At 36.6% G+C, this 27,013-nt stretch overlaps 1 protein-coding gene across 1 annotated transcript; it reads left to right on the top strand.

Moving 5' to 3' along the window:
* The first annotated feature begins 230 nt into the window (after positions 1 to 230).
* On the top strand, positions 231 to 27,013 carry LOC127626994 (rho guanine nucleotide exchange factor 15-like). Its single transcript, XM_052103177.1, has 16 exons — positions 231 to 540; positions 4,902 to 5,398; positions 11,944 to 12,732; positions 13,904 to 13,955; positions 14,074 to 14,132; positions 14,533 to 14,789; positions 17,589 to 17,749; positions 18,171 to 18,323; positions 18,468 to 18,597; positions 19,296 to 19,370; positions 20,325 to 20,417; positions 20,501 to 20,655; positions 21,113 to 21,277; positions 22,383 to 22,468; positions 24,584 to 24,688; positions 25,670 to 27,013. Exons 2-16 carry the CDS (start codon positions 4,978 to 4,980, stop codon positions 25,834 to 25,836), a joined length of 2,868 nt encoding a protein of 955 aa, XP_051959137.1. The 5' UTR covers positions 231 to 540; positions 4,902 to 4,977; the 3' UTR covers positions 25,837 to 27,013.

Below are 27,013 nucleotides of genomic sequence, written 5' to 3'. Positions count from 1 at the left end.
ACACACACACACACACACACACACACACACACACACACACACACACACACACACACACACACACACACACACACACACAATGACAGTCTGAGTCTCCGCTGGGTGGCAGGCAGCTAGAGGAAGATGAAGACAGCGATGAATGGGATGGGGGGAGGAGGAGGAGGAGGAGGAGGGTATTCTGTAATCACACTGCCCCTGTCCGGCTGTTCCACAGTACACGAGCTGGAAAACAAAGATCCGGAGATGCGCGTGTGGATTTACCGGAGAGAACAACAAAAGAAGAAAGACGAAAATAATGTCTGATCAAATCCTCACGAATATGAAGTTTGCTTCGGACTGGCGTCTATTGTTTTCATTTTAAACAAAAAATATTTCCATTAACATCTGTAAAACTGTTCATATATTGATCTGTTAACAGTGATAGTTCACAGATGAGTACGCGAGTGTCATTTTTAATTTTATTATGAGTAAGTTTGCTCTGGACACATTTCAGCAAATCACTTTTCTATATGGATTTTAAGGGCGAGCGAGACACATTCGGTGAGTAGTTTGGTGGAATATGCACATGGATTCACTTCACATTGACAGATATGGATTTTTAAAAGCACTCATTGTTTAGTTATTATTTACATATTATATTTATACCAATGGAATAAAACATTTAAATGGGGTTAATATAGGTTTGTGCTTAAAAATTGCCTTTAACACACATGCGCGCGCGCACACACACACACACACACACACACACACACACACACACTCCGTCAGTTGTGTCTAAATTAATTGACAGGTCCAGTGGTTATAGCATATTGAGTATGAGTACAGTAAATCAGTGTTTGGACAAAACACCATTGTTTATCATGTGAAGAACATTTAGAAATATTCACGTTATAGTGTTTATTATGTTATTTACCCAGGTATTTCCAGACACTTTTGTTACTGATTATAGAAAGTTCAGGTCTGGTGTTTGACAACACAACAGTTGGACAAGGTGCTTGCTACCAAAACCTGATTTAAGTGATTTGCACTGAATTGTATTTATTTATATATTTATTTTTACAAGTATTGGTAGTACTTACTACAATGAATAAATTAGTTCAGTTGAGAACTTGAAAGTATTAAGTAAATTCTAAATTTGTCCTCAATTCAAGCATGTTAAAATATATGTTCTAGCTTATAAGTAAAAATGATTTATGATTGTTTGTTATCTTTACAATGTGTCATCATGTACCAATCCTAAAGTACAAAACCATGTCATGTTTATTTGCCAGTTTGAATAAATTTCACAGATAAATAAAATAAGTAATGTTCCCAGCATGCACTGGGCTTGAATAATGAATTAACTTGCATGGTTTCACTTTTTGCAAGTTGATTTACACTGTTTTTATTGTTGATTTTGTTGTTACATTTAGTAACTTCTTGATTTGTGAAGTCTAAAGATCATTTTCTACTCAAAATAACCCATTCATTATAAAAAAAAAAAGAAAAGATCTGTTGATTGCTACCGTCATTGTGTTTTGTGCACCAACTGTTGAGATCTGCGTGCACAGCTCTGAATCTTGTTTTTTATCACCATTAAAGCAAGCTGATGTTGTTTAATAGACTGCGTAGAATGCATTAAGCTTACCCATGGAAGTCTTTCATGTGTCATGTGTTATATGACTAAGTACGTTAAAAAAGCATCAAAATGTTAGTACACTTTTAAAAATATGGCTTAATTCAGTGCTACATTGCTTTAGTAAAATGTGCAAACAGGATTGAGTAAAATGTACTTGAAACAGAGTATTGCAAGTAAACTATATTGAGAATTTCTTATTAAAGCCACAAAGAATTGTGTGTACCCTTTACCTAGGTCTTTATAAGTAAACCATGCCCCACATTTTTTAGTGCTTGTTCTAGCATTCCTGGTTATCACAACAATAATTTTGACAGTTCATTTTTTAAAATTGCTCGAATTTCTGTAGATTTTCGTTAAACTGTATGTTTATCAAGGTGCACAACTTCTACAATCACAACATACCAGTTGGGTTTAAAAATCTTGGAAGCAAAGCAAAAGTTCAACAGGAAAGGAGGATGTTTCATGTCACTCTTAAGAATGTTTATAGGTTGGAGGGAAAGTATCTTGTACACAATTTGTATATTTATATATATATATATATATATTTTTTTTTAAGAAAACATCTCAGTATGCCTTAGGGGCTGCACTGGTCACTGAGGTTTAAAATATCAGAGTGAAGTAAGAAATGTAGAAACATGATTACCCATCTAATGGTAACAATTCCAGCCACCCTATTTCAACCCATGGGAAAGCATTTCTTTCTTCCAAAATAAGCTCAGATTGTTTGATGTTGAGCCTAAGATGTTCAGGATATCGAAACAAAGCAAGGCTGCACACTGAAGAACTTGACAGACCTGCTGAGTCTGTCTGAGTGCTGAGTCAAGTGATGCCAAAGCTCAACCTGAGCTGTTGATACAGGAAGCCAACTCAGAAACAACACCCTTTCCCCTCCAATATCCTCCTTAGAATATGATTATGCCAAACCAAGAAATTTAAGCCCATTTTAAAGACTATTCAAGCTGTCATTGGTATTGTTTAGCATATTTGTTGCATAAAACATGAAATGATACACATATTCCTTTAATATTCATCTGTTCATCCATTCTTAAACCTATAATGCATTCCTAAGACATGCATGCAGACTTTTGGCATTCCAAGGGTCAATGTACATGGCACTAATTGTAAACATGGCATTCAGTCACTGTTACAGTGAGGCACTTTCAATGGAAGTGAATTTGGCCAATCCGTAAACATTAAAATACTTACTGTCTTTAAAGTAATTTTGTGCTTTTACAGTGCTTTAAAAATGACATACTGCACATTTCTGCCTTTAAACCCTTCAAAATTGGCCCCATTCACTTCCATTGTAAGTGCCTCACTGTAACTGTAACTTTGATTTTTTTTGTTTTTAAGAAAAGGAGGAAAGAGACTAATTTCATTCTGTTAATTTCCTTTATGAATATTCCTTTAAGGAAACCTGACTGATAAGAGCAAAGTACAGTGATGTCGAAACTGTACTGTGTAAGAGAATTCCTATGTTATGTCACATAATTCATTGCGCAGTGCAGAGATCACTATGTTGTTTTTATTTTTTATTTAATAAGTTAACAGAATATGATGTTTAAAGTTGTGAGGACTTTAAGTTGCAGGAGTTGCAATTATATATATTTTTATCAAGAAAGTGAAAATGAACACTGCAAAGAAATAATTTTCTTAATCTGTATTTTTGTCTCACTTTCCAAAAAATATATTTTAACATACTTCATTTATCTGAGAAGCAAAATTGCATGAGATATAAAGACTTGTTTTAAGAGAATGTATATTGAAGTAAGTTTATTGTTCTTACCCCATTGGCAAATCATTTTTTCTTGTTTTAACATAAATGTAACACAATTTAGAAAGGTTTGTAAAACTATTTGCCAATTGGGTATAGAAAAAGAAACTAAATTCAGAATTCTCTTAGAACAAATCTCAGGGCCTTATTTTAAGAGTGCTTGCATTAAGTTCAGTGTTCTGTCATAAGTGCAAAGTCAACAGGCTTGGCCATAAAGTTTTGGTATTTTCGTGCAAGCATATGCAAGTGGGTTTGGCGAAATTGCACAAGGTGCTAATGGGCTGGTTTATGTGCAGTGTAATTGGGGGTTTTATTGTACTATTATATTGTCTATTCCATGTCAAGCACCAGCTATATAAACAAAAACAGTATATTCATAAGAAGATGGTATTGTAAAATGGACTGTATGCAATGAATAAGAAGAATATAAATATGGACATTATTTTGTGCATTAAATGTGTCCTTGTTCAATGTTACTTGCTACCTTTATGCGCATGGAATATGTGTATGGATGTAGGCTCTGTTAAATGATAGAGAATTAGTATTAGAGATAGTAATACTAGAGAAAGTATTATTAATAATTTTAAATTCTCAAACAGGTACTCATACAGTCTTTTAAACCACAAAATAAGATAATTTTATACATCCAACTCATCACCAAAGTACCATGATAAAAAAAATGTACAGCTCTTAAATGCACAGTCAATACATCAAACGTGATCTTCCTCCGATGGGTGCTGAAAATGTTTATTTACATTAGAAGCGGTTGTCATTGGTCAAACAAACTTTTTAAACATAATATGTTTGTTTTATGTAACAAACAGCCAAAGTGCCACAAAAGTACCATGATAACAGTTCATAGTTTGTATATGCACAGCCATCATATAAATGCTATCTACCCTTGCACGCAGTCAGCTTATGTGCAAATGTGGTTTGCACATAAGCTGCAAAGCCTACCCCTACCCTTAAACCTAACCCTCACAGAAAACGTTCTTTTGCATTTTGCATTTTTACATTTTCAAAAAAGCATCATTTATTATTTATTATGTTTACTAAGCCATTTCCCTCATGGGAATCGCTGGCTGGTCTCCACAGTGTAGGTGATCTCTTTACTATCCTTGTGGGGACATTTGGTCCCCACAATGGAAGTTAAAACTGTACACACACACACAAAGTCTGAGACGTCAAACAGTGCATAGGCAAACCGGACTGCTGATGTTATTTGTTAATTTGTTTTTTATAGCTATATATAAACAAAATAAATGACAAATACAAATAAAACAAATATAGTACAGCAGAAATAACCTATTTGTTCACATGTTTACTATATTATACACATTCGTTTTATTTTTAATGATAAGAAATCACAAATTTAAATTCAATAAAATGTCAATTTAATACCGGCTATGCAGTGTGATGTGCAAAAATAACTCATTCCAGGGGGCACTGCAGGGGAAGGTAGACCCTACTCATGAAAAGGTTAATTGTCTTATTTGTTACTTTATGCAGGTTGAAGATTGAAGGCCCTCTGTGACCATTCTGCCTGGCCAGGTTGCATTAGTTAAAACATAAAAAAACAATCAAGATGTCTGCCCCAGAGACTCCACAGCTACCTCCAAAACCTGAGGTTAAACAGAGACCCCAGATTCCTTTAAAGCCCTCCAATAATGCCTCTGACACTACATCTGTGGACAGCACAGCCTCACAGAGCTCTGGGAATGTAAAAAATATTGTCAACAAGTTCAGCCTGCAAGAGGCAGAAAAGATTCCACATGGAGGTACACCAAAGATCATGGACCAGAGACGACAAAAACCTCCAACAGTAAAGCCAAGACGCAAAGTCAAGAGTTCTTCTATGACCAGTGCTAACAATGCACCTCCCCTTCCTCCAAAAACAAGGCAAAATCACACTGGACAGAAAGAAGAGGTGGAATACAAAGAGGCTTCTGCACAGAGTAGGCAAGAAGGAGGCTTTGCTGCTGCAATATGTGATGGAAGCCGATCAGGTACAAAGAGCATTATATGTTATATTGTTAGAAAGCTTACACTTTCCTTCTTACTATATTTTATAAAACTCAAATGTGTTTCATGCTCAAAATGACTCAAAACGATAGAGCAGATCACATATCCTCTGAACCTGTTCTTGGAGACCAGTTACATTTTTAAATACTGTAGTCAATGTAAGCTCTGCTGTGTTTGGTTAGAGTGAGTTTTCCACTCTAAGAAATAATACCCAGATAGAGAAAGAAAGAAACACAGGCATAAAAATACAAGAATAACCATGAAGAATAACAAGGTTCTTGCAGGCATTTATATTGATGGCAAACTTGCATTTTGATTATTTTACTCAGTTTTAATCTCATCTCCTCATTTGAGTGGGTGTTGTGAGGGTAAACTGTGTAACTCTGTTAGTGTTGGGAGTAATCTGCTAGAGATCGGAGAAATATGGCTTGGACTGCAAATTGCTAGTTTGACTTTCTACAATTTACCTTTGAACGTAGCATTGAATATGAGCTTTGTAACGTACATTAGAAATGTGAGCTATTTTTCTTACATTGTGTTTTTGTTAGTCAAGGCACTTTAAAGTATTTAATTTTGTGTTGTAAGTTTCTGTTGTATGTTGGGCCATAGCCTTGAGGTCATATTGTGCGGTAGTGTCACGGCCAGAGGTGACCTGAGTTGGAATCCCGGCTTGAGGTTCTTTTTCGATTTTTATTATATATATATCAAATTAAATATTTTTTTATTTGAGGTAAAATTATGAAAATAACATTGTTTTCAGCTATGTATCTTACTTGTTCCTGGAAGTTTTTGTTTAATTTAGATTTTAAGTGAAGTAGGGCTTCACCGATCGATCGGCCACCAATCTAAATCGGCTAGTCTTCATCTTAAATCTGTGATCGGCGATTGGCTGATCATGCCTAGAATCAGGGCCAATCTTTTTTTGCAGCATGCAAGGAATCACACATACTCTCCTACTCTAACGAATGAGTGCTATCTCAGCCCTTGATGCAAGGCAGTGTGGCCTCTGTTTGGTGAACTGTTGGCAGTTCTAAGTATTCATAAATTATTATAAATTATACAATTATTCAGATGATTATGCAGGTTTGTTTTTAAAAATGTGTAAGAATTACATGTGTATGATATTAAGTTACCCATTTTCTAGAGTCATTACGATAGTTAGTCTGACTTGTTGCACAGTGAGCAGGAAGATGATAAAGGGGCTGCTAATGGGTATAAATATGAATTAAACAACAAATAAACATGCTTATACAAATCTGAGTATATGCGATGTAATGTGAGTCGTGACAATCAGATGTTGTGTTGAGTGATAGAGACTGTTTGAGCGATCATGAGCACTTTCAGCTTCACTCCCTTCAATAAGCTCACTCCTGGTGTCAATAAAATATGTGCGCTCTCCAAGAGCTCTCAATATCTCATCAGTCACTCATCTCAGCGCTATTTTGTGAGGATCCCAATTTAAATAAGATTAATGTTGGTCACATTGCCGCTAATTACATCAATAACATTTTAAGCATAACGGCACCACATCTTCACGCATATGCTTAATAATAAGTCATTTGTGTTAGAGCAAAATGGCAAATACAGTAAACAAATCATAGATATGAATGATTTCACACTGCAGTTTAAGAGCTTGTAATGGATCTTATTTTCTTATTTTTGAACGTATCTCTGCTGTGTGTGATGCTCTCATGGTTTTGACTGCTTAGCACTATGTCATAATGACAACAGTACAATTCATAACTGTTTCAAAATGTTAGCAATTCACAATTATTGTAATTTTAATTTCATTTTGGTAACTTTATAAAAAGGTGCATTTGTTAGCATTAGTTAATGCATTAGGTATCATGAACAAACAATTAACAATATATTTTTGCTGCCTTTATTAATTGTAATGTTAGTTAATAAAAATACAATTGTTCATTGTTAGTTCATGTTAGTTCATAGTGCATTAATGTTAACTAATACAACTTTTCATTTGAAAAATGTAAAAGTATATGTTGTAACTAACATTCATTTCATTAGTTCATGTTAACTACAGTAATGTTTTAAATAATGTTAACAAATGAAACCTTTATTTAAAGTGATACCATAATTTTACTTTGTTGGGCGTAAGCATATAACTGCACAATATAATTAGCAAAAGTGTGGCAAAGTGTTAAAAAAATCGGTATCAGCCTCAAATTTCCTTATCGGTGCTCCACTAAAGGGAAGCATCATTTAGGCATAGAAAACATATAAGAGTTTATTGTCTTGTGGTTGTTGTTGGCCAGTCAGTGGGTAAGCAGTTTTATCATGGGATTAAAAAGTGCCTGTAGTCTGCTAAACAGAAAGACAGATGGGGCTTTGGAGAGGGGATAAAACAACCCCTCCCGGAGCCAATTACATTAAATTAAATATATTGAACTGAATTTAAACTGTTAGGTATTTGAGTACTAAATAATTGAGGAACTGTAGATTGAGGTGCATAATTAGGACTTTGACTGTAAACAGTCTTTCCTGACTCAATAAATTAGTAGAATGTTGCTAGACTGTAGATCAATATGGTACCTCATTCAAATTCCTCTTGTTGTTAATAAAACACTTAATAACCAGAACTGTGTGATCTGAGGCAGTACAGGTATATTGCAGCTAAAATGCAAATGGTCTTTATTGTTGTTTCTGTTTTACTGGTGTCATAAAAGCTGCTGTCCCAGCCTCAACTTGACATATGACTTCTCATACTTTCCACTAGTCTAGTTTCAAGACAGTCAGCTGATTAGTCTCTGTTCTGGTGAAATGGCAGAGGGGCTAAAACGGATGTTTAAAAAGATCAAGCAAAATGTATTTGAGGCAGTTGAAGAGATGCGAGTAAAAGAGGAGGATGAGATACTGACCCAGTGCAAAGGTTCAAACAGAGGTTGGCAGTACTGATAACACAGGCTATAAAACCGAGGTGGAGCAACACCTTAAACAATCAAAGAATAAGCAGGGAACTATGAAAGATATTAGTCAAAGATCTGTAAAAGGTGAGCAAGGATATGAAGTCTTAATGCAAAAAAGGAGCAATATGACAACATTCATGCTGATAGTAGGCATTGACATACAACCGAATACTGTTTTATTGTAGCCCATTTTAGTGTAAGCTTAATCATGTTTTAAAAGCCATAAATTATGTTTTTATGGACTGGACATAGAGCAGTGGATTTCAACTGGTTTTGCTTAAAGGGATAATTCTCCCAATAATGAAATTCCTCTCATTTGTGTAGAAACACAGACTTGAGCGGTCCAACGGCGGGGTTGTCACAGGGTCTTTTTCATCAATCCATAAAATTTGTTCTAGAATAGATTTTTTTAATATCTAAGTCCCTCATTTCATCTGTTGTTGATTGCTCAATTGGAAACATCTTCTGAGACAGATCTCGCCTTGTTGAGTTTAGAGGTGATGCCATATACGGAGAAAAAGAATCATATAGTTGGCTTTTTAATGTATCCCTTTTGCAAAATCCTGAATTCCAACAAATGTTAAAGGCTGAAATCAATATTTATATGGAGACCAACTGATCCTCAGTATCCTTTGTGGATGTGGCTTGGGAGGCACTTAAGGCAGTTCTTAGGAGCCGGACCATAAAGTATGCCTCATTCATAAAAAATGTAAAGCACAAGAACTCATGGAGTTGGAAGGGAATATTAAAAGTGCATGTCATCTTGGCATGTCATCTGATGAGCTCAGAGAATTTTAGGGAATATTAAAAGAGGCATGTCATCTGATGAGCTCAGAGAATTGACCGATTGAACTACAGATATAATACTATTTTGTCTTAAGATAATCTTGGAGGAGCTTTGCGAGCCAATTGGTCTAAATCCGAAGCTTTGGCTCTGACAGCATACTGCCCAGTAACAGCTTTTCAGCTGGGCACTTCCAGTGACCCAAAGAGGGCATTAAGTATTTGGGCATTTTATTCCCAGAAATGTATTTTGTGATTTAGTTAGAGATAATTTTGTCCCCTTAATAGAAAGGTTTTCGAGCGATGTGGGCAAGTGGGCTTCATTACATTTATCTATTATTGATAAGGTTAATGTTATTAAAATGAATTGTATTCCAAAATTCAACTACCTGCAACAGTATCTCCCTGTAGATATCCCTCTCTCTTATTTCAAGCAATTTGATAGCATAGCGAAATACTTCATTTTGAATGGTAAGCATCCCAGATTACATTTCAATAAATTACATAGGCCGATTGACAAGATTTTGTTTTATTATTATGCATTTGGTCTCAGACATTTGGCTCATTGGTCGCTCCCTGGTTTTGTATTGAACAGGAAGTTCTTGCCCATATTTTGCCATTGCAAAGCCTTTCTATTAAACTTACCAGATAAGTTAAATTACACCCTGTCATCTCCCATTTGCACTCGGTATGTGTTTAATTCTGACATTTATTTCAATGTTGCCTCAAGCATATGGCTGAACCCAAAATTATGTATTAAAACATTAAAAAAGTACATTTTAAATACATTTTCAAAAGTACAATGACAGAATGTCACATACACATCAGTGACCTACATAATCCGCTCAACTGCCTCTCTCGATAATCCTCTAAAAGCCAAATATGTGCTACACATTCCTGTCAAGCAAATCCCAGTTCTCCAAGACCTACTATAAGTCATCTCCTACAACTGCCACCACTTCACCCATCTCCTCATATTCTCGGAGTAGCATACACCCACTAAGGGCAGATGCTCTGGACGTGGTGACTACAGCTTTTGAAAAGGTCATGAGGCCTCAATATTAATGACCACCCAATCACTCAGAGATTCTAGGGGAAAATGAAACTTGAACTGTCCATCAAGTCACATCATAAGAGCTTTGAAATTGGCATTGGAGGCACTGTGGACTACGACCCCAAAAAAACATGTGTCCCCGTCTTCTGATTGGCATTGCCAGCAGGTGGGTGTGTCTTTAAGACCAAGCCTATACAATCTAGAGGGGGTCCAATAGAATCGATGTGATATCTTAAATTGCATCAGACACACCCTTACAGCTCTATATGTAGATTTTATGTTGTTTTTTTTAATCCTAGCCCACAATCCCTCCTCCAATACCAAGTTAAAATCTCCCATAATCTCTTGAGAGAAGTTGAAGCTCCATCCCCCAGACTCTGAATTAACAGGGAGTAATACACTGATGCCTCATGACCTTTTCCAAAAGCAGTAATCACCACTTCCAGAGTATCTGCCCCTTTAGTGGGGTGTATGCTACTCCCAAATATAGTACAGAGCAGGTGGTGCAGCTGTAGAAGTGACCTAAAGTAGTCTGGAGATCTGGGATTCGTTTGACAAGAATGTTTAACCATATTGGCTTTCAGAGGATATCGAGAGACACTCCAGCTATCATATAGGTCACTGAGTGTATTAACCTCTGTCACAATACACTCTGACCAGCAGAAAGGGGACTTTTTAAATTTGTATGTTCTAATTGTTTGTGACCACTTTAGTGTGTGTTTGTGTCAGGTAGGGGAATGTTTGGGGGGAGGGGCTTAATGTATATAATTGTATTTATACATTAAGTATAATGTTTGTTTATTTTATGAATGGAATCAATACAAATTGTTAATGACAATAAAATGTCCATAAAATCAAACAATGAAATTAATTATTACTATGTGAGTAATGATAATAGTGCATAGAGAAATTATTGACAAAACAAACTGTATTGGGCTGAGTAGGAAAACTGACTATTTTGTGAATGCATAAGAAACATCAGAAGTGAGATTTACCACCATATCATATGGAACAAACATTGTGCCAAATATTGTTTTAGTATTAGTGTTTTAGTTTAGTGTTGTCACCTTCACTGTGGGCATCTTTTATTATTGGTGTTTCAGGGAAGTTATATAAAGTCTACATGCAACTTACAAAGAGTTGCCTTTTTTGCTGCTGGTAAGTGTCACAAATAACATTATTTTCCCCCTTAAATTGATTACCATGGGCATTTTTACCTTTATGAGGGCATATTTTTAACCATATAAAAATACAAACCATGCTGTCCATTTTGGTCAAATACTTATCTAACAATAATGTTTGTAAAGTAAATTTTAAAATCAACTCTGATAGTTACTTGTCACTATGGTGTCTGCAGAGGCACTAAACCAATAACTATAGTCCTAAAATAGAATATAATGAAATATATCAAATGTATGATCATTTGTTAAATCATTTTAAATATAGTATTTTGAGCATTTGGGTTACTTTCTGTGGTTAATTTGTGCCCCTTGTGCTGATATTGTGTTTGTGTTGATACAACAGCATGTTGAAGTTACGTTTTGTGAGGGTTTGCTATTGCGCAAAGCTAATTTTATTAGTTTAATCTAAAAAACATTAGACACATTTCACTCTAAAACAAATTCTGACAAATAGGCATTTTTACAATATCTAATATTGGATTATGGTTCATAATGAGAGTGTATGGTTCATTATGGAAACTTGACTTGAACCGTGTCAGAATTACAAGAAAAACCTAACCGTATTCATAACTCATGTATTCTTCTAGCTCCTGATGGGAAAGAGGGTGGCAAACTGCGATCAGAACGGGATTCAAGCCCTCTCCCAGAGCCTCAGTGTGAGAAGAACTGCGGCTGTGTGTGTCACCTGCAGAGGCGTGGCATGAAGCTTGTATGGGTGCCAATAAGTGAAAAGGAGGAAGAGGATGGTGAGGATGAAGAGATGGGGTCGGATCTTGAGGTTGAGACCAGTGACATGGAGGATCAGATCGAAAGAGCCGCAGAGAGAGAAAGCGAAGCTGGAGAACTGGGAAAGTCAAGTATGGAGGTGGAATCTTTGAGTGAATCTTTATCTGAGGGTGAGAACAACACAGAGGAACCGGTAACTAATAAAGACAAGTTTCAAGAGACCCGCAACCTCATAGAGCAGCAACTGAGGAGGAAATCAGACCCTGGGCCTCAAACACTGATCGCCTCTGTTGTCCCGTTTCCCCAGACCCCTCCAAACGTCCCAAAAGCCCAGTCTATTGACGAACAAGAGGAATCCATATATGACATTAGCTTAGATTTGGTCACTTCACCGAGACCGCAAAAGGGGTTAGACACTGTTACAAGCAAGCACACCCCTCCAGCCATCCCTCCTCGAAAGCCTTTAGACAACAGGTGCTCCCCTCGCCTTGTTATGCCTCCACCTCTAGCAAGACCTGCTTCCCCTCTGCTGCCCCCTACCAAATGCAGCCCACCTTCCAGTCCTCGACAACAAAGAGCTCCACCAACACCACCATCCAAGACCTTTGAAAATGGCAGACGCCTCAGCAGTTATTCTCTGCAGTCTATAGGTGCATATGATGGTATTATAATGTTTAAAGTCAACATGAAATCAAAATTGACCCTTTTCACTTTCTTAATACCCATTCATGGTCTTTAAGGGTTTGTTGACTTAAAATGTAAAATTTTGTCATCATTTACCCACCTTCATGTTGTTCCAAATGTGTATTACTCTTCTTTCATGGAACAAGAAGAAACATTTTAAAGAATGTTGATGATGTTCTTTTTCCGCACAATAGAAGTGAATGTGGACTGAGGCCTTCAGTTCCTAACATTCTGCCTAACATCTCCTTTTGTGTTCTATTCACACATACTGTGATTAAATGAAGTCACTGTACTATCGCTGTAAGGGGGTGGATTACTGTCTACACTTTCGTTGGTAGACGCGCATTGTGTCGCTGCTCATTTGCACAGAGTTGAGCTCTGTCTCATTGTCGCCGGATATCGCCAACTCTCTTTGCAACTTGCTGCAAGTTGCTGTATGTGCGAATGCCCCTTTATTGTACACAATTCATTGGTGCATGCTATTCAAATCAAATAAAATCCCTTTATTGTCACTCAACCATATACACAAGTGCAACAGTGGGTGAAAGTCTTGGGTGCGGTTCAAAGCAACATAGCAGTATGACAATTACAATAAAGTCTGACACCTAATACACCTAATAATATACAGTATACACAAAATAAGGAGACCATATACAAAAAATATAATATATACAATATACAGTATACACAAAATAAGAAGATTTCCCACATGTAATCAGTGGAAATAATTATGAAGTGTAATTATTTCCAAGTAAATACTATTTCCAAGTATATTCCAAGTAAAATCAATATTTATCCTCTAATCAAAATGTTGTAACTTGCTATGCCTCTACAGTTACTTTTCTTTTTGGCTGCTCTTCCTTTTTTAACTTCCTGGCTCCATTCTGTTATGTAATGTGCACTTTTTACAATCCAATTAGTTCCCGATGGACAAAGTCAAGTCTCACCTTACATTTTTTCCTTGCTTAAAATCCTGCTTCAATTTGATATCAAACAGATTATGGTTAAATTAAAATGGGTTGCAAACTAAATTTCATGTTGAATTTAAATGAAATGTTTCAGATAGATATTGGTTGATTATTTCTGTACTGGTTTATCTAACATAATTGTTGGTCTCTTCTTCCCTACCATCAACAGATGAGAATGACAGTGCAGGAGCTAATGGAGAAATATGTGGAACCAAGGAGAAGTAAATATTTTGACACTTCTTCCACCCTTCCAACGTTTCTGGTTAAGCTTTCTAAGCTTTAATTCTACAGTCACAGAGCTGTCATACCTGTGTAACTCAATCTCTGTTTCATCCTCAGATCTCCACGTTTACCATGTCTGCAACAATATGCTGATTTGGAAGCCGGAATGGATGAAGGTATACATTTTCTGACCGAATAAATAACCAATTTGCACAGAAAACTTTGTAAAACAAACTTTATGCATACTAACTACTATAAGGGTGAATCCTTTGAAAACGGCAACATGTCCAGGTTAAATTTCATCTTAAAATGTAAAGAAAGTCCTTTCTTAGGACTATTGCGATTTTTTTGCATTGTAACATTGTGACCTGCATGGGTTCGTAACATTCTCCTAAATTATATTGTAGTTGTTCCAAGAAAAGGAATTAATTATGTTATTCATTCATTCATAAATTCATTCATGCATTTTGTTCTAATGCTGTCCTTTCCTAAATAGGAACAAGGTACAACATTGTCATCTTTTTGATATCACCACTATTGTCTCTCTCCCTTTCTCCCATATTTCGGACCTTGCAGACTTCTTGTATCAGTTTTACACAAAAACATATATATCTAAGGAGATCAGGAGGACAGTGTGTCGTAACATCAGTAAGACCAGCATAGACTTCCAGATGGAGCCATACCATACAGTCAGCTCAGAGAAAGGAGCTAAAGGTCCAAGATTCAGTCCCGTTCCAACTCTCAAGCAGAACAGTTTGTGGCGGGAGCAGCCAGCAGTGCGAGACAGTGGTGTCCTACAGACCCTTACACAAGAAGAGTGCAAGTACCAAGAGGTGAGCAGAAATTCTCCCAGAACAGAACCCATATTTGGTAAAAATACAAAAAATAATAACCTGTTGATACGCACCCCCTTTTTGAGCACAAACTATGAACATTTCATACCTGAACTTAAATGGTTGTATTTACTTGACCCTTTGCAGTATGGACACAGCTGTAGTATCTTTTGAAAGAAGATACGTTGGGCTTTCTTTCCCAAGTTCAGAATTAATATATGTTGTTATTTTTCAAAGTTAGAGAAGCTGAAGTTTATAGTAATGGAAATATTTTGTGCTGAACATGTTTTTATAATCTAAAAATACAATAATAAAAGTGCCAAGACAACACACAAATACAATGTTCTCAAAGCCAAAGAAGTTATGTTTCAAATTTCAAAAAATGAGGTTCCTGCAAGCTTTTTTCTCTGTAAAATCACTGCTGGTATACAGAGTAAAATTAAGGCTCCGCCTTTCAAGACGACACAAAATCTGACTGCACTGTATTGCACTGTTTTGTGCACTGCACAAAAAATATATTTTTACAAAAAGACTTTGGAGACAGGCTCATTTTGTTTACGGGAATGTAATATATAAGTTCATATACATTTTTACAACATGAATGCTGCTCAGATTGCATAGGTTGTTGAAGAACGATGATGAAAGATAATTCTATCAGGCAAGATCTCATGTAAACAATGGAGAATTGTTTGTCATCAGTTGTATCATTATTTCTCAGGTTTATCACTTTTAAGGACAAAAATTGCTATTGGATGTTTTTCAATGAACGCTTGCCATGGACAATAGACCCAAGTGTGGCAAACTGGATTAATCTGGCGATCGCGTTTTCATATCAAATGTATGAAGTCCTGTTTTGATATTGCATGTTTTCATTTGTACTCTGTATGGACTGCATGTTGCAGTCCTGGAAAAATGCATCTGCCCTGTGCTCACGCACCTCTTTGTATTTTTCTCCATTGATCCAGGCAGCAGTTAGCGCTGTTGATATTGATGTGTGCTATATGGTTTAGAGTGGTAGGCGAATGAACGTACCTTCTCTGTGCTCATGCCGCTTCACCAGAGCTGATAGCTGTTCTGGGTAGCGCTGTTTTGTTTCGCTTTTGGAGAGAGTAAAATGCACTTCAGGGGAAGGCTCATTAATATTCATGGTGAAAGAGCTAACTGATTGGTCAATTAAACATTCTATTTACCTTCCATGATGCATTTTAGAAATCAGCTTTTTGTCCCCACCCTTTTAGGCATTAAGCTGTCCGGTATAAAAATGGGCACGCAAACACCATTCATCAGAATTTTCTGACTGAGGGACGCTCGCACCTCAAAGAATTCTGAGTCTGTAGTGTGGCCAGCTCATACAATGTCTTGTTCCCTAAGCTGACGTGATGGGAAACAGAGTGTCATCACGCCACACTACATGACATAGCCTTCCAGAGAGGAAACATGACGCCGCAGTCCCACGGGATGAGGACTGACATGAGTATGCAAGTGAAAGACCCTCATGGTGGGCCTGGAGGAGAACACTCAGAATGGATATATGATCTATAGTCATATATTATTAATATCATGATATGCAGATATAGTCGCCACATAAACTTTGAGCCTTGCGTCCAATTGCTCTTGAAGAAATGTTTGAATTTCAGGTATGGAGCAGTTCACTGGATCTTTGCCTTGTGAAAAGCCCCAATTAGTGAACACATTCCATTTAAGTGAAAAAAGGCATTTTGTGGACTGTGCTCTAGCCGGTAAAATGGTGTTCATAACCGACTGCGCCAATTCTGGCTCGTCCGCTGTGCTCCGATCAAAGGCCACACGTGAAGGCCTCTCAGCCCTGGAAGGGGATGCAAAATCGTGCCTTGTGTGGCCATCCATCTTCCTCTTAAACACATTCCAGATGGATGGCAACAAGCCATCGAACAAAGCCGAGCTGCTTGAATTTTTGCACTAGGAGTGGCATAAAGTCACCCAACAGAAATGTGAAAGACTGGTAGAGATCATGCCAAGACGCATGAAAGCACTGATTGAAAATCAAAGTGATTCCACATAATATTGATTACTGAATTCTTCCTAAGTTAAAACATTAGTATTGTGTTGTTTGAAATGAAAAACGATACGATACAATACTAAAATAAAAAACACTGCATTGTTTTTTTTTTTTTTTTGACCAGTTGTATAATAAATAAATGCTCTAAATGACAAAAAATTTATTTGGGATTTGAGAGAAATTTTGTCATTACTTTTAAACATAAATGTGCATTTTATACAAACACATACCTATAATTAGTAATTCCAGAGAAACTGATATTTTGCAGTGGTCTCTTAGTTTTTACACACACACACACACACACACACACACACACACACACACACACACACACACACACACACACACACACACACACACACACACAGTATAATCTCAAATTATGGTTTAAAATCTATGGATTTATTTAAATATTATTTAAATATGTTTTAATAATTGTTATAAACAATATATATTTATTAATAAGACATATTTATAATCATTATTAATATTGTAACATGATTATAAATATTACTTATTTATTATTTGAATTGATTATATTAAAGTATTATTATTATTAAAGAAATGTTATTGTATTTCTATATGTCTATATTTCTATATTATACTATATGTACTTACAGGCTTTATTTTTTTATATTTATTTTTCTCTCAAATATTAAATGTAATACTAAGATTCTGTTGTTGCGATATAGATTAAATCGATAAAATATATACAAAAAAGATTGCATAAAAAATATGTGTTTGTTATTCTCTTTGTGCAGAGCATGTTCGAGGTGATTACATCAGAAATGTCGTACTTGCGCTCTCTGCGTGTGCTTACAGAGCATTTCATGAAGTCAAGTGACTTGAATGAAACTCTCATTAACAGAGACAAAAAAACCCTCTTCTCAAACATCCTGCGCATCCAAGAGGTCAGCGAGAGGTGAGTGTCAGTGTGGGTATGTGTGTGCCCACGGAAAGATAAAAAGATGATGTTTACAGTTTATAATTGCTGAAACAGTACTGCCTGAACCTCAGAAATTAGTTTATTTTATACATAGAGTCCCCATAGAGTAAATTTTAATATGAAAGAGTGTGTTATTGTACTGCCACTAAGAGCAGCTTGCCAAATGTAACAATTACAAGTCACTCATTAGAATTTTGCTGACAGAGCTGTATTTGCTGTTAATTACATCCGCCATTAGAAAAGAAAAGTTATAACAACCTAAAATTCCAGGAGAGGGACATATTTATCTTCATCAACTTGTAATTGTCTTAAGCACCGACAATGCAGTATAATGTATAAGACAAATCACAGCAGTCACAAACATCTATTTTTAAATACCTCTGATATATTTTCACAGATTTCTGAAGGACCTGCAGGACAGTCTAGATGAGAGCATTATCATCACAGACATCTGTGACTTGATCCACTATCATGCCCAACACCATTTCCCTGTATATATTGACTATGTTCGAAACCAGGTTTATCAGGAAAAGACCTACACCACTCTAATGTAAATAATATCTTACATCAATACAAATAAACAAAAGAGTTTTTCCACCATTGATTTTATGATATAATGTGCCTTTGTTGTACAGAGTGCAGCTTTATTTTGGTGTACTCTCTCACTCTTTCTTTTGCCTAATGTCTCTCACAGGCAAACTAACTCCCAGTTTGCCACTGTGATCACACGACTGCAGGAGTCACCCAAGTGTCAGCGACTGCCCTTCATGTCCTTCCTGTTGCTGCCCTTCCAGAGAATCACACGCATTAAAATGCTCATTGAGGTGGGTGAATTATATGTTTTAGGCAATCATAAATTACTAAGTTCAGGCATACATTTCTACATAATGCAAGCTTATAGATTCTTTGAACTTGTTATCTGTTAGCCAAGCAGCTCAGTCTCATGTGATATGTCAAGCCAGTTGGCTCACTTGATGTAAGCTGATAGGCCCATGTAATCATGTAGCCAATCAACTTTCTTAATCTAAAATGTTTATTTGCTCAGTTTGCAAGTAAGCCAATTTCACTGCAGTGCGCTGAAAGAGTTTTCTCTGAAACCCTCCACCTCCCCAGTTCTACGTGTCTAGATTTGCAATATAGGGATTGTATTCAACTCTAAATGTGCAGCAGCATGTCATATATGCTTGATGCAGCGTGTCTTGTGCTTGTCCAATTGTGCAGCAGCATGTTCACATGCTTAACTCAACATGTCTGTGTATGTTTTAGCAATAGCAAGTATCTGTACTTGGTCTGCAGCAGCAGCAGTGTAGCAGATCTAGACCAAGAACAATATCCTATTTATATGTCATACCCACATAAACATCCTAAATCTTTCTGAGAGTTGTTATGACTGAACTGTATTGTAATCTGATACACCACAATAACATATAAATGTTTGCAAGGCTGCATTGTAATTTAGCAGAGTCATTAAGGTAATATGAACAGAATCAAGATGAAGATGATTTGCTTCTTTTTTAAACAGAACATCTTGAAGAGAACGGCTATAGGTACAGATAAGGAACAAACATCATCTAAAGCTCTGGATACTGTGTCCAAGGTAAACATCCTATTGCCACTGTTATTTACGCACCCTGATTTTTCCTATCATAATTATGTCGCTCCTCAACCACTGTTCCATACTTGTATCAAACTAGAGCTCATTGTTTTCAAAATATCCCATTAGGGAGGAAGATAAAAGGTAAAGAGAAAATGATGGGAAAAGAGGGGGAAGGGTGTGGAAAACAAGGTTGCATAGAGGTCCGGTTACTGGAAATATGCATTTGGGTACAATTAAATTGATATGCCATGGTTTTGTTAAGGATTCAACGATACTAATAAATAGAATCAAAGGGATAGTTCACCCAAAAATTAAAATTCTCTCGTCATTTACTCACCCTCATGCCATCACAGATGTGTATGATTTCTTTCTTCTGCAGAACACAAATTAAGGTTTTTAGAAGAATATATCAGCTCTGTAGGTCCATTCAATACAAGTGAATGGTGACCAGAACTTTACAGCTCCAAATATCACATACAGTTGAAGTCAGAAGTTTACATACTTCTGTAAGTCTCAGTTACCATTCACTTTCATTGTATCTTTTTATTTGACATATAATGAAACTAAATGGTGACTGAGGCTGTCATTCTGCCTGTGTCCGTTCTGTTCCACAGAAAAAAAGAAATGAATACAGGTTTGAAATGACACAAGGGTGAGTAAATGATGGAAACATTTGTATTTTTTATATGTTCCTTTAAGATGTTTGTCTCTTTGTGATAATTCAGCCAAGAATATTTCATTGTTGCCATTTACAAAATTAAGAGATATAAGAATTTATATGAATATTATTATAAAATTATGTATATTATTATGTTCACATTTAAGTTGAATATGATTATTATTATGAGGAATATAAATGGTTATAAATGGAAATAATCTTTTGGTGTAGTTGGCTATTATTGAATCAAATGATTTCTTTAAATCTTAAACACCTTCTCATCCGCATACTCACAGATCATAGAAGAATGTAATACTCAGGTTGGAAAAATGAAACAGGTGGAAGAACTTATTCAGATTAATGGTATGCTGGAGTTTGACAAGCTAAAGGTAAGCAGATAAGTAGTTTGTATTAAATATATGGAATGTATTTTTTATACATGTTTTGACTCATCGTTGAATCTGTTCTTCAGGCAGTTCCAATTATCTCTCAAACACGATACTTGGAGAAACGTGGAGAGTTGCAGGAAATAAACAGAGGAGGAACATTCCTGAATCTCCGCCCCAGATTCACCCCTGTCTACCTCTTTCTCTTCAATGATCTTCTTGTCATTGCAAGCAAGAAAAGGTAGAAGGCTGAAAAACCTGTCTGTGTTTATAGTTTCACTCTTTTCTAACCTGTCTACAAAACTTTTAGGGTTAATTAGGGTAACACATTTTATAACATTTTACATATTCGTTTAGCAAACAATTTTATCCAATGCTACTTAAAAATGAGGAATATAAAATGAGCAATTCATCCTAAACTGACAGTAACATGAGAAGTGTCGCAATACAAAGTTTCAAATTTGCTCAGAAAAGTACAAGCCAGAACAGAGAGGAACAATTAGACACAGGGAAACAATAGTGAAAGAATAGTTTAAGAATGTGTTTTGGTCATCAACAATTGTGAGCTGTGTTGGGTGTAATCTGATTACAAGGGAAATTTGTTATGTAATCGAATTACTTTTTTAGTCAAAAAGTATAGTGTAATGCATTACATTTCAAATTGTTGTAATTTGTCACTTGTATTTGCTGTGCTGCAGTTCTGAGCGGTATGTAGTCCTAGATCATGCCCATCGCTCCCTGGTCCAGGTGCAGCCTTTGGGGGAGGACACATCTGTGCAAAGTCTGGAGAACTGCTTCTGTCTGACCCTGCTGGAGAATCACCAGGGACGCCAGATGGAGAGAGTTTTGAAAGCTCCCACACAGTACGTGGAATTATAAATAAGCCATATACTGTTCATTTTACTCATCCGTGATCTGTGATATGTTTTGAATTCATATGATCATAAGAAAATAATTTTAAGAAAAGAGTGTAAAGGTGGCGCACTCAAACTTACATTTAAATTTATAATAAAATATATTCAGGCACCCGACAGTTTTAGCCTGTTAAAAATAAATCATTTGCCAAGGACAGCTCTAACTAAACAAAAATCCACCTGCTACAAATGAGAATATATACATTTTAAACAGTTTGACTAATCATTATAGTAATCATAAGAGAATAAACAGAAACCAAAGAACTGTATTTTTGCATAAAAGTTTAATTAATTTTAAAGGGATAGTTCACCCAAAAATGAAAATTCTCTCATTATTTACTCACTTTCATGCCATCCCAGATGTGTGTGACTTTCTTTCTTCTGCTGAACACAAACAAAGGTTTTTAGAAGAATATTTTAGCTCTGTAGGTCCATACAATACAAGTGAATGGTGACCAGACCTTTGAGGTCCAAAAATCACTTAAAGGCAGCATAAAAGTAATCCATATGACTCCGGTGGTTTAATATATGTGTTCACTTTGCAATCACTTTGGGTGAGAAACAGATCAATATTTACCGGTAAGTCTTTTTTTTTTACTATAAATCTCCACTTTCACTTTCAGGATGTGAAAGAATGTGAATGTTAATGTGAAAGTGGAGATTTATAGTAGATTTAAATATTAATCTGTTTCTCACTCACACCTATCATGTCACTTCTGAAGACATAGATTATACCATTGGAGTCATGTGAGATTACTTTTATGCTGACTTTATGTGATATTTGGAACTTGAAAGGGCTGGTCACCATTCACTTGCATTGTATGAACCTACAGAGCTGAAATATTGTTCTAAAAAAATCTTAATTTGTGTTCAGCAATACAAAGAAAGTCATACACATCTGGGATGGCATGAGGGTGAGTAAATGATGAAATAATTTTCTGTTTCAGTAACTTATCCCTTTAAGTCTGTTAAGTCATGGAGGTGAAGTAATGGAGGAGTTAACCTATATAAAGCTGTTCTGCTGCATTTATGTTTTCTCTATATGCCCAATCAGATCTGACCTACATAGGTGGTTGGCAGTAATCCACAATCCTAACGACCCCAATAAAGATCAAGAGGAAGTCATATATGAGGACTGGGGTGAGTGTGGGTTTTATTTTGTGTCAGTCGATCAGGGATTTGCTTATGTGTGACATGTTTGTGCATGCCTGTAATTTTGCTCTCCAACATATTTTCTTCTCTCTTCAGATACATGCTTGAGATAAATTGCTTTCTAATTGTATATTTGTCATGCTTTTGTTTACAGCTTATAAAATCTCTTACTAGAGGAATGTGTTTTCTTCCATTCATGACTCACCCATGTGTATGTGTGGGTCAGTTGGTGTCCACAAGGAAAACGGCTTAGTAAATGCAACACCAATTCCGAAACAGTTGGGACAAAATGAAAAATGCTAATAAAACAAAAATGTGTGATCTGTAAATTATAATAACCCTTTGCTATAAAGAAAGCTCTACAACTACACATTATATGATGTTTTACCTTGCGAATTTCATTTTTTTTTTTTTTTATGTACAGTCATTTCATATCAGATGATTGTAGCACGCTCCAAGAAAGTTGAGACAGTCTAGTGTTTACCACTGTGAAACGTCACCATATCTTCTAATAACACTTATTAAGCATTTGGGCACTGAAGACAAGTTTGTTAAGTTAGATGGAGCCAGTGGAGGAGGAAGGGCCATCTTGCTGGACGGAGCCAGTGGAGGAGGAAGGGCCATCATGCTGGACGGAACCAGCAGAAGAGGAAGGGCTATAATGAACCAGTGAAGTAGAGGGGCTGGATGGAACCAGCCGATGTGGAAGAGCTCTCTGTGTGGGCACAACGGCAGGAACCAACTCCAGGTCTAATATCTTGGTGAGTTGGCTCTGGGACAGACAAGGCTTGCAATTCTGACTCTGGGACGGACGAGGCTTGCAGTGCTGGCTCTGGGTCAGATGAGGCTTGCAACGCTGGCTCTGGGACGGATGTGGCAGGTGTGGGCCTTGGCTCGTTGGCCGTGGCAGACGTGGGCGTTGGATCATTGGCCGTGGTAGACCTGGAGCAAGGGGCTGTGGAAGACTGTGGGGGGGTTCACTGTGGGAGGTGAATCAATGTCCTCATCCTCCTTACCCACAGTAAAATGTGAGCCACAAAGTTCCAGAGCCGCATCCACATAATCACACAGTGTCCAGTCAAGATCCGCCGGAGGCATCCGTGTCTTTAGTGCACTATTTAGACCAGCTCTGAAGAAAATCACCAGAGCACGGTCACCATAGTGCACTAAATGATCCAGGTCATCATAGTGCACTAAATTATCCAGTTAGAGAAAGGCAAACTAATGACAGAAGACAAAACTGTATCAAAATAAGAGTCATTATGAACATAACGGTGACTAACTGTGACACAGTACACGTCTTCATTCATGGTGTTCTCACAGATGTGTGAGTTACCAATGCCATGGGCACTGATACACCCCTGGCCACAGACACTGGCTTTTGCACCTGATACTAATAACAGCTTTGATGATCCTTTTCCTCTTTTCCTTGGATAACATGACGGCTGTGTTTTTCAAAATCTATTTGAAATGTGGACTGTTCCACTGTTCTACTTTCCATCTAAGATGAGACCGAACCCAGAGAAGTCAGCAGTGCATCTGGACAGTGTTGATGTAGGGCTTCTGCTTTGCAAAGTAAAGTCTTAACTTGCATCTGTGGATGCAGTGGTGAGTGGTGTTGACTAACAAAGGTTTACTAAAGTTATCCCAAAGCCCATGATCATGATATCCATTACAGATGAATGATGTCTGAGGGATCGGAGATCATGCATATTCAGAAGTGGTTTTAGTCTTGCCCTTTACGCACCGAGATTTGACCAGATTCCTTTAATCTTTTAACTATATTGTGTACTGTAGGGGTGAAATCCTTCCAATTTGTCTTTGGGGAATATTGTTTTCAAAGTGCTGGATTATTTGCTGAAGTATCCGTTTTTTTAGTTTTAGTTTTTATTAGCATTTTTCATACTGTCCCAACTTTTTCAGAATTGGGGTTGTATATTAAATAATGTCTTAATGAAAATGTGAAATGCAGAAAGGTCGTTATGAGGATTAGGTTTAGGCGATAGAAAATATACATATAATATGAAGTATAAAAACCATAATAGTCAATGCTAAGTCCACACCATGATGAAAAAAACTAATGTGTTTGTCTTTGTGTAACAGATTGTCCTCAAGTGCAATGTGTAGAACAGTATGTGGCAGTTCAGGCAGATGAGTTAAATCTGGAGCCTACAGAGATTGTCAATGTCACACGCAAAACCAATGAAGGTGAGGCATAGTATACATTTCATTCATCTGAAGCACATCTGACACATCCTTGTGCTGTGTTTGTTTATGCTAACACCTTTTGTGTTACCGGTCAAAAATGACCGGCCCACATATACCGGGATAGTGGGGGGCACTACCAGCAGAAAAAAAAGAAAGAATAATATTTATGTAATAAATAATTGCTTGTTCTAAACACAATAGGTGTCATTTTAAAGCTAAGGCAAAAACACAAAAAGATGAGACATTTTTGTTGTAAAGGTCTAAATTAGTTAAGTGGAATGAGCAAATTTGTTTCACTCAGAGGCCAAAATGTAGTGAGTATCAGTGCATGAAATTCCCACTGACACACTTAAATATAATAAACAGGAGTGTTTTTTGTCACGTACTTCTTGTAAATTTTAGCAGACTATCCCAATTCAAACGAGCCCAAACACAGCATAATATGATTTGTTGATCTTCAAATATTCTTCAAAGAGTGTACATGGAAATACGATGCACAAAAGGGTGCTCAACACATGTAGTGTTTGTGTGTGTGTGTGTGTGTGTGTGTGCGTGTGAGCGTGTATTTATCACTTTGTGGGGACCAAATGTCCCCATAAGGATAGTAAAACCTGAAAGTTTTGACCTTCTGGGGACATTTTGTCGGTCCCCATGAGGAAAACAGCTTATAAATCATACTAAATTATGTTTTTTGAAAATGTAAAAATGCAGAAAGTTTTCTGTGAGTTTTAGGTTTAGGGGTAGGGTTAGGTTTAGGGGATAGAATATAAAGTTTGTACAGTATAAAAACCTGTATAAAAATATGTCTATGGAAAGTCCCCATAAAACATGGAAACACAACATGAAAAAAACACACGTGTGTGTGAAATAAACTACAAAAAAATGTTAATCTGTCAGTTTTGACTGGAACACAATATTAAGGGTTAAATCTATTTCAACTCTCTTTCCTTTGTCCATATTTTCTCTGCTTGTCTCCTTTAGGATGGTATGAGGGGATCCGTCTGTCTGATGGACAGAAAGGCTGGTTTCCTGAAGCGAACGTACTGGAGATTACCAATGAGCATGTCCGACGGCGCAACCTCAGAGAGCGCTATCGGGTTAACCAAGCTGCCTGTGTTGGTACCAACAAGAGCCGGACTGTGCCATAAACTCGAAGCACAGCATCCCGGCAGATCAGTATTTCTTAAAATGGGAATAGTCTTTTAAATTGTGGACAGTTAATAAATACTGACGTTGTTTTGATGTATTTCACACATCCTTTTTAGGATCAGAAATACAATTATATTGACATTTTAAACAAAGAACAAGGGAAAGTGGTTTAACTATGTATAAAAAAAAAGTCACCTTGTCACTAAATCTCATTTAGGTGTGGTTTCAGTGTGCCTATTATGTTCCATTCTGTTGTTTTGTTAGGAATCCTATAATGGAATTTACATTGTTTCAGAAAAGAGTGTATGTTTGTGCGCATGCGTCTGAGACTGTGAGCACTTGTTTCATGAATGTTGAACTACAGAAATTCCAGTTAAGCAAATCAGATGAGTTAAATGGTGCCCGCTAGTCAAAATATTACATGCTCTGATCAAGATGACCAGACCATACATTATTAAACCTGCATGGTTAGTCTTGTTAATGGAGCATTGAATGTGTGCATTTAGCTTGTGTGTACTGTAAACACAAGTGCTGTTGTGGTACTTGTAAATGGGATATGTTTTTATTGTACAGTTAAACTTGAGTGTAGCTAACCCAGCCAGAAAATTGTCTGTATATAAAATGTTTACAGTGAGAGTTAAACAGCTAGGTTCATCAGTAAGTATGACCTACTCCAAATATACAGCACATGCTGTTGTGAGTCATATTAATAATTAGTTGACTTTTTAAAGAAATAAATACTCCACTGTGTGCAGACTTGCTCCATTAAAGCCACACCACTTGTTTTGTGGGACTTGGTGTGTTTGTGTTTGTATGTGTGGGTGTGGGAGTATAATTGTATATTAAACTCTTGGATTTTAAATTGTGAATACATTATACAGTAAGTAGTCTGGCTAGGAAAGAGGTCTGTTTTAGACTTTAAAGTAATACTTTTGGGAATAAACAACAATTTTAGGAGTTGTGGATTTATGCTCCGTGCATTTAGGTGCCTATTCATCTGGCGCCATCTAATGGACGAAATGCATCGACGCATTTATTGTACAGTATAATGTGCTTTATTTTATATTATTTAGAGTGGCTTAATGCCAATAATACTAATAATAAACCCCCCTCTCAGATGAAGCCAGTAAGATGCTCAGTGTATTCTTACAAAGAGCAATGGCAAAGAAAGCATAA

The sequence above is a fragment of the Xyrauchen texanus genome, chromosome 33, assembly GCF_025860055.1.
Source record: "Xyrauchen texanus isolate HMW12.3.18 chromosome 33, RBS_HiC_50CHRs, whole genome shotgun sequence".
Taxonomy (NCBI): domain Eukaryota; kingdom Metazoa; phylum Chordata; class Actinopteri; order Cypriniformes; family Catostomidae; genus Xyrauchen; species Xyrauchen texanus.
Note: the sequence above shows the minus strand (reverse complement) of the source record. Positions and strands in the feature narration are given on the sequence as shown.

Bases quoted from the DNA above. Each gene is read 5' to 3' on its own strand.
- LOC127626994 (XM_052103177.1), top strand. From the start codon at position 4,978: ATGTCTGCCCCAGAGACTCCACAGCTACCTCCAAAACCTGAGGTTAAA. The intron at 12,733-13,903 runs GTGCATATGATG...TACCATCAACAG, and splicing joins TTATTCTCTGCAGTCTATAG to ATGAGAATGACAGTGCAGGA. The intron at 18,324-18,467 runs GTAAATAATATC...TGTCTCTCACAG, and splicing joins AAGACCTACACCACTCTAAT to GCAAACTAACTCCCAGTTTG.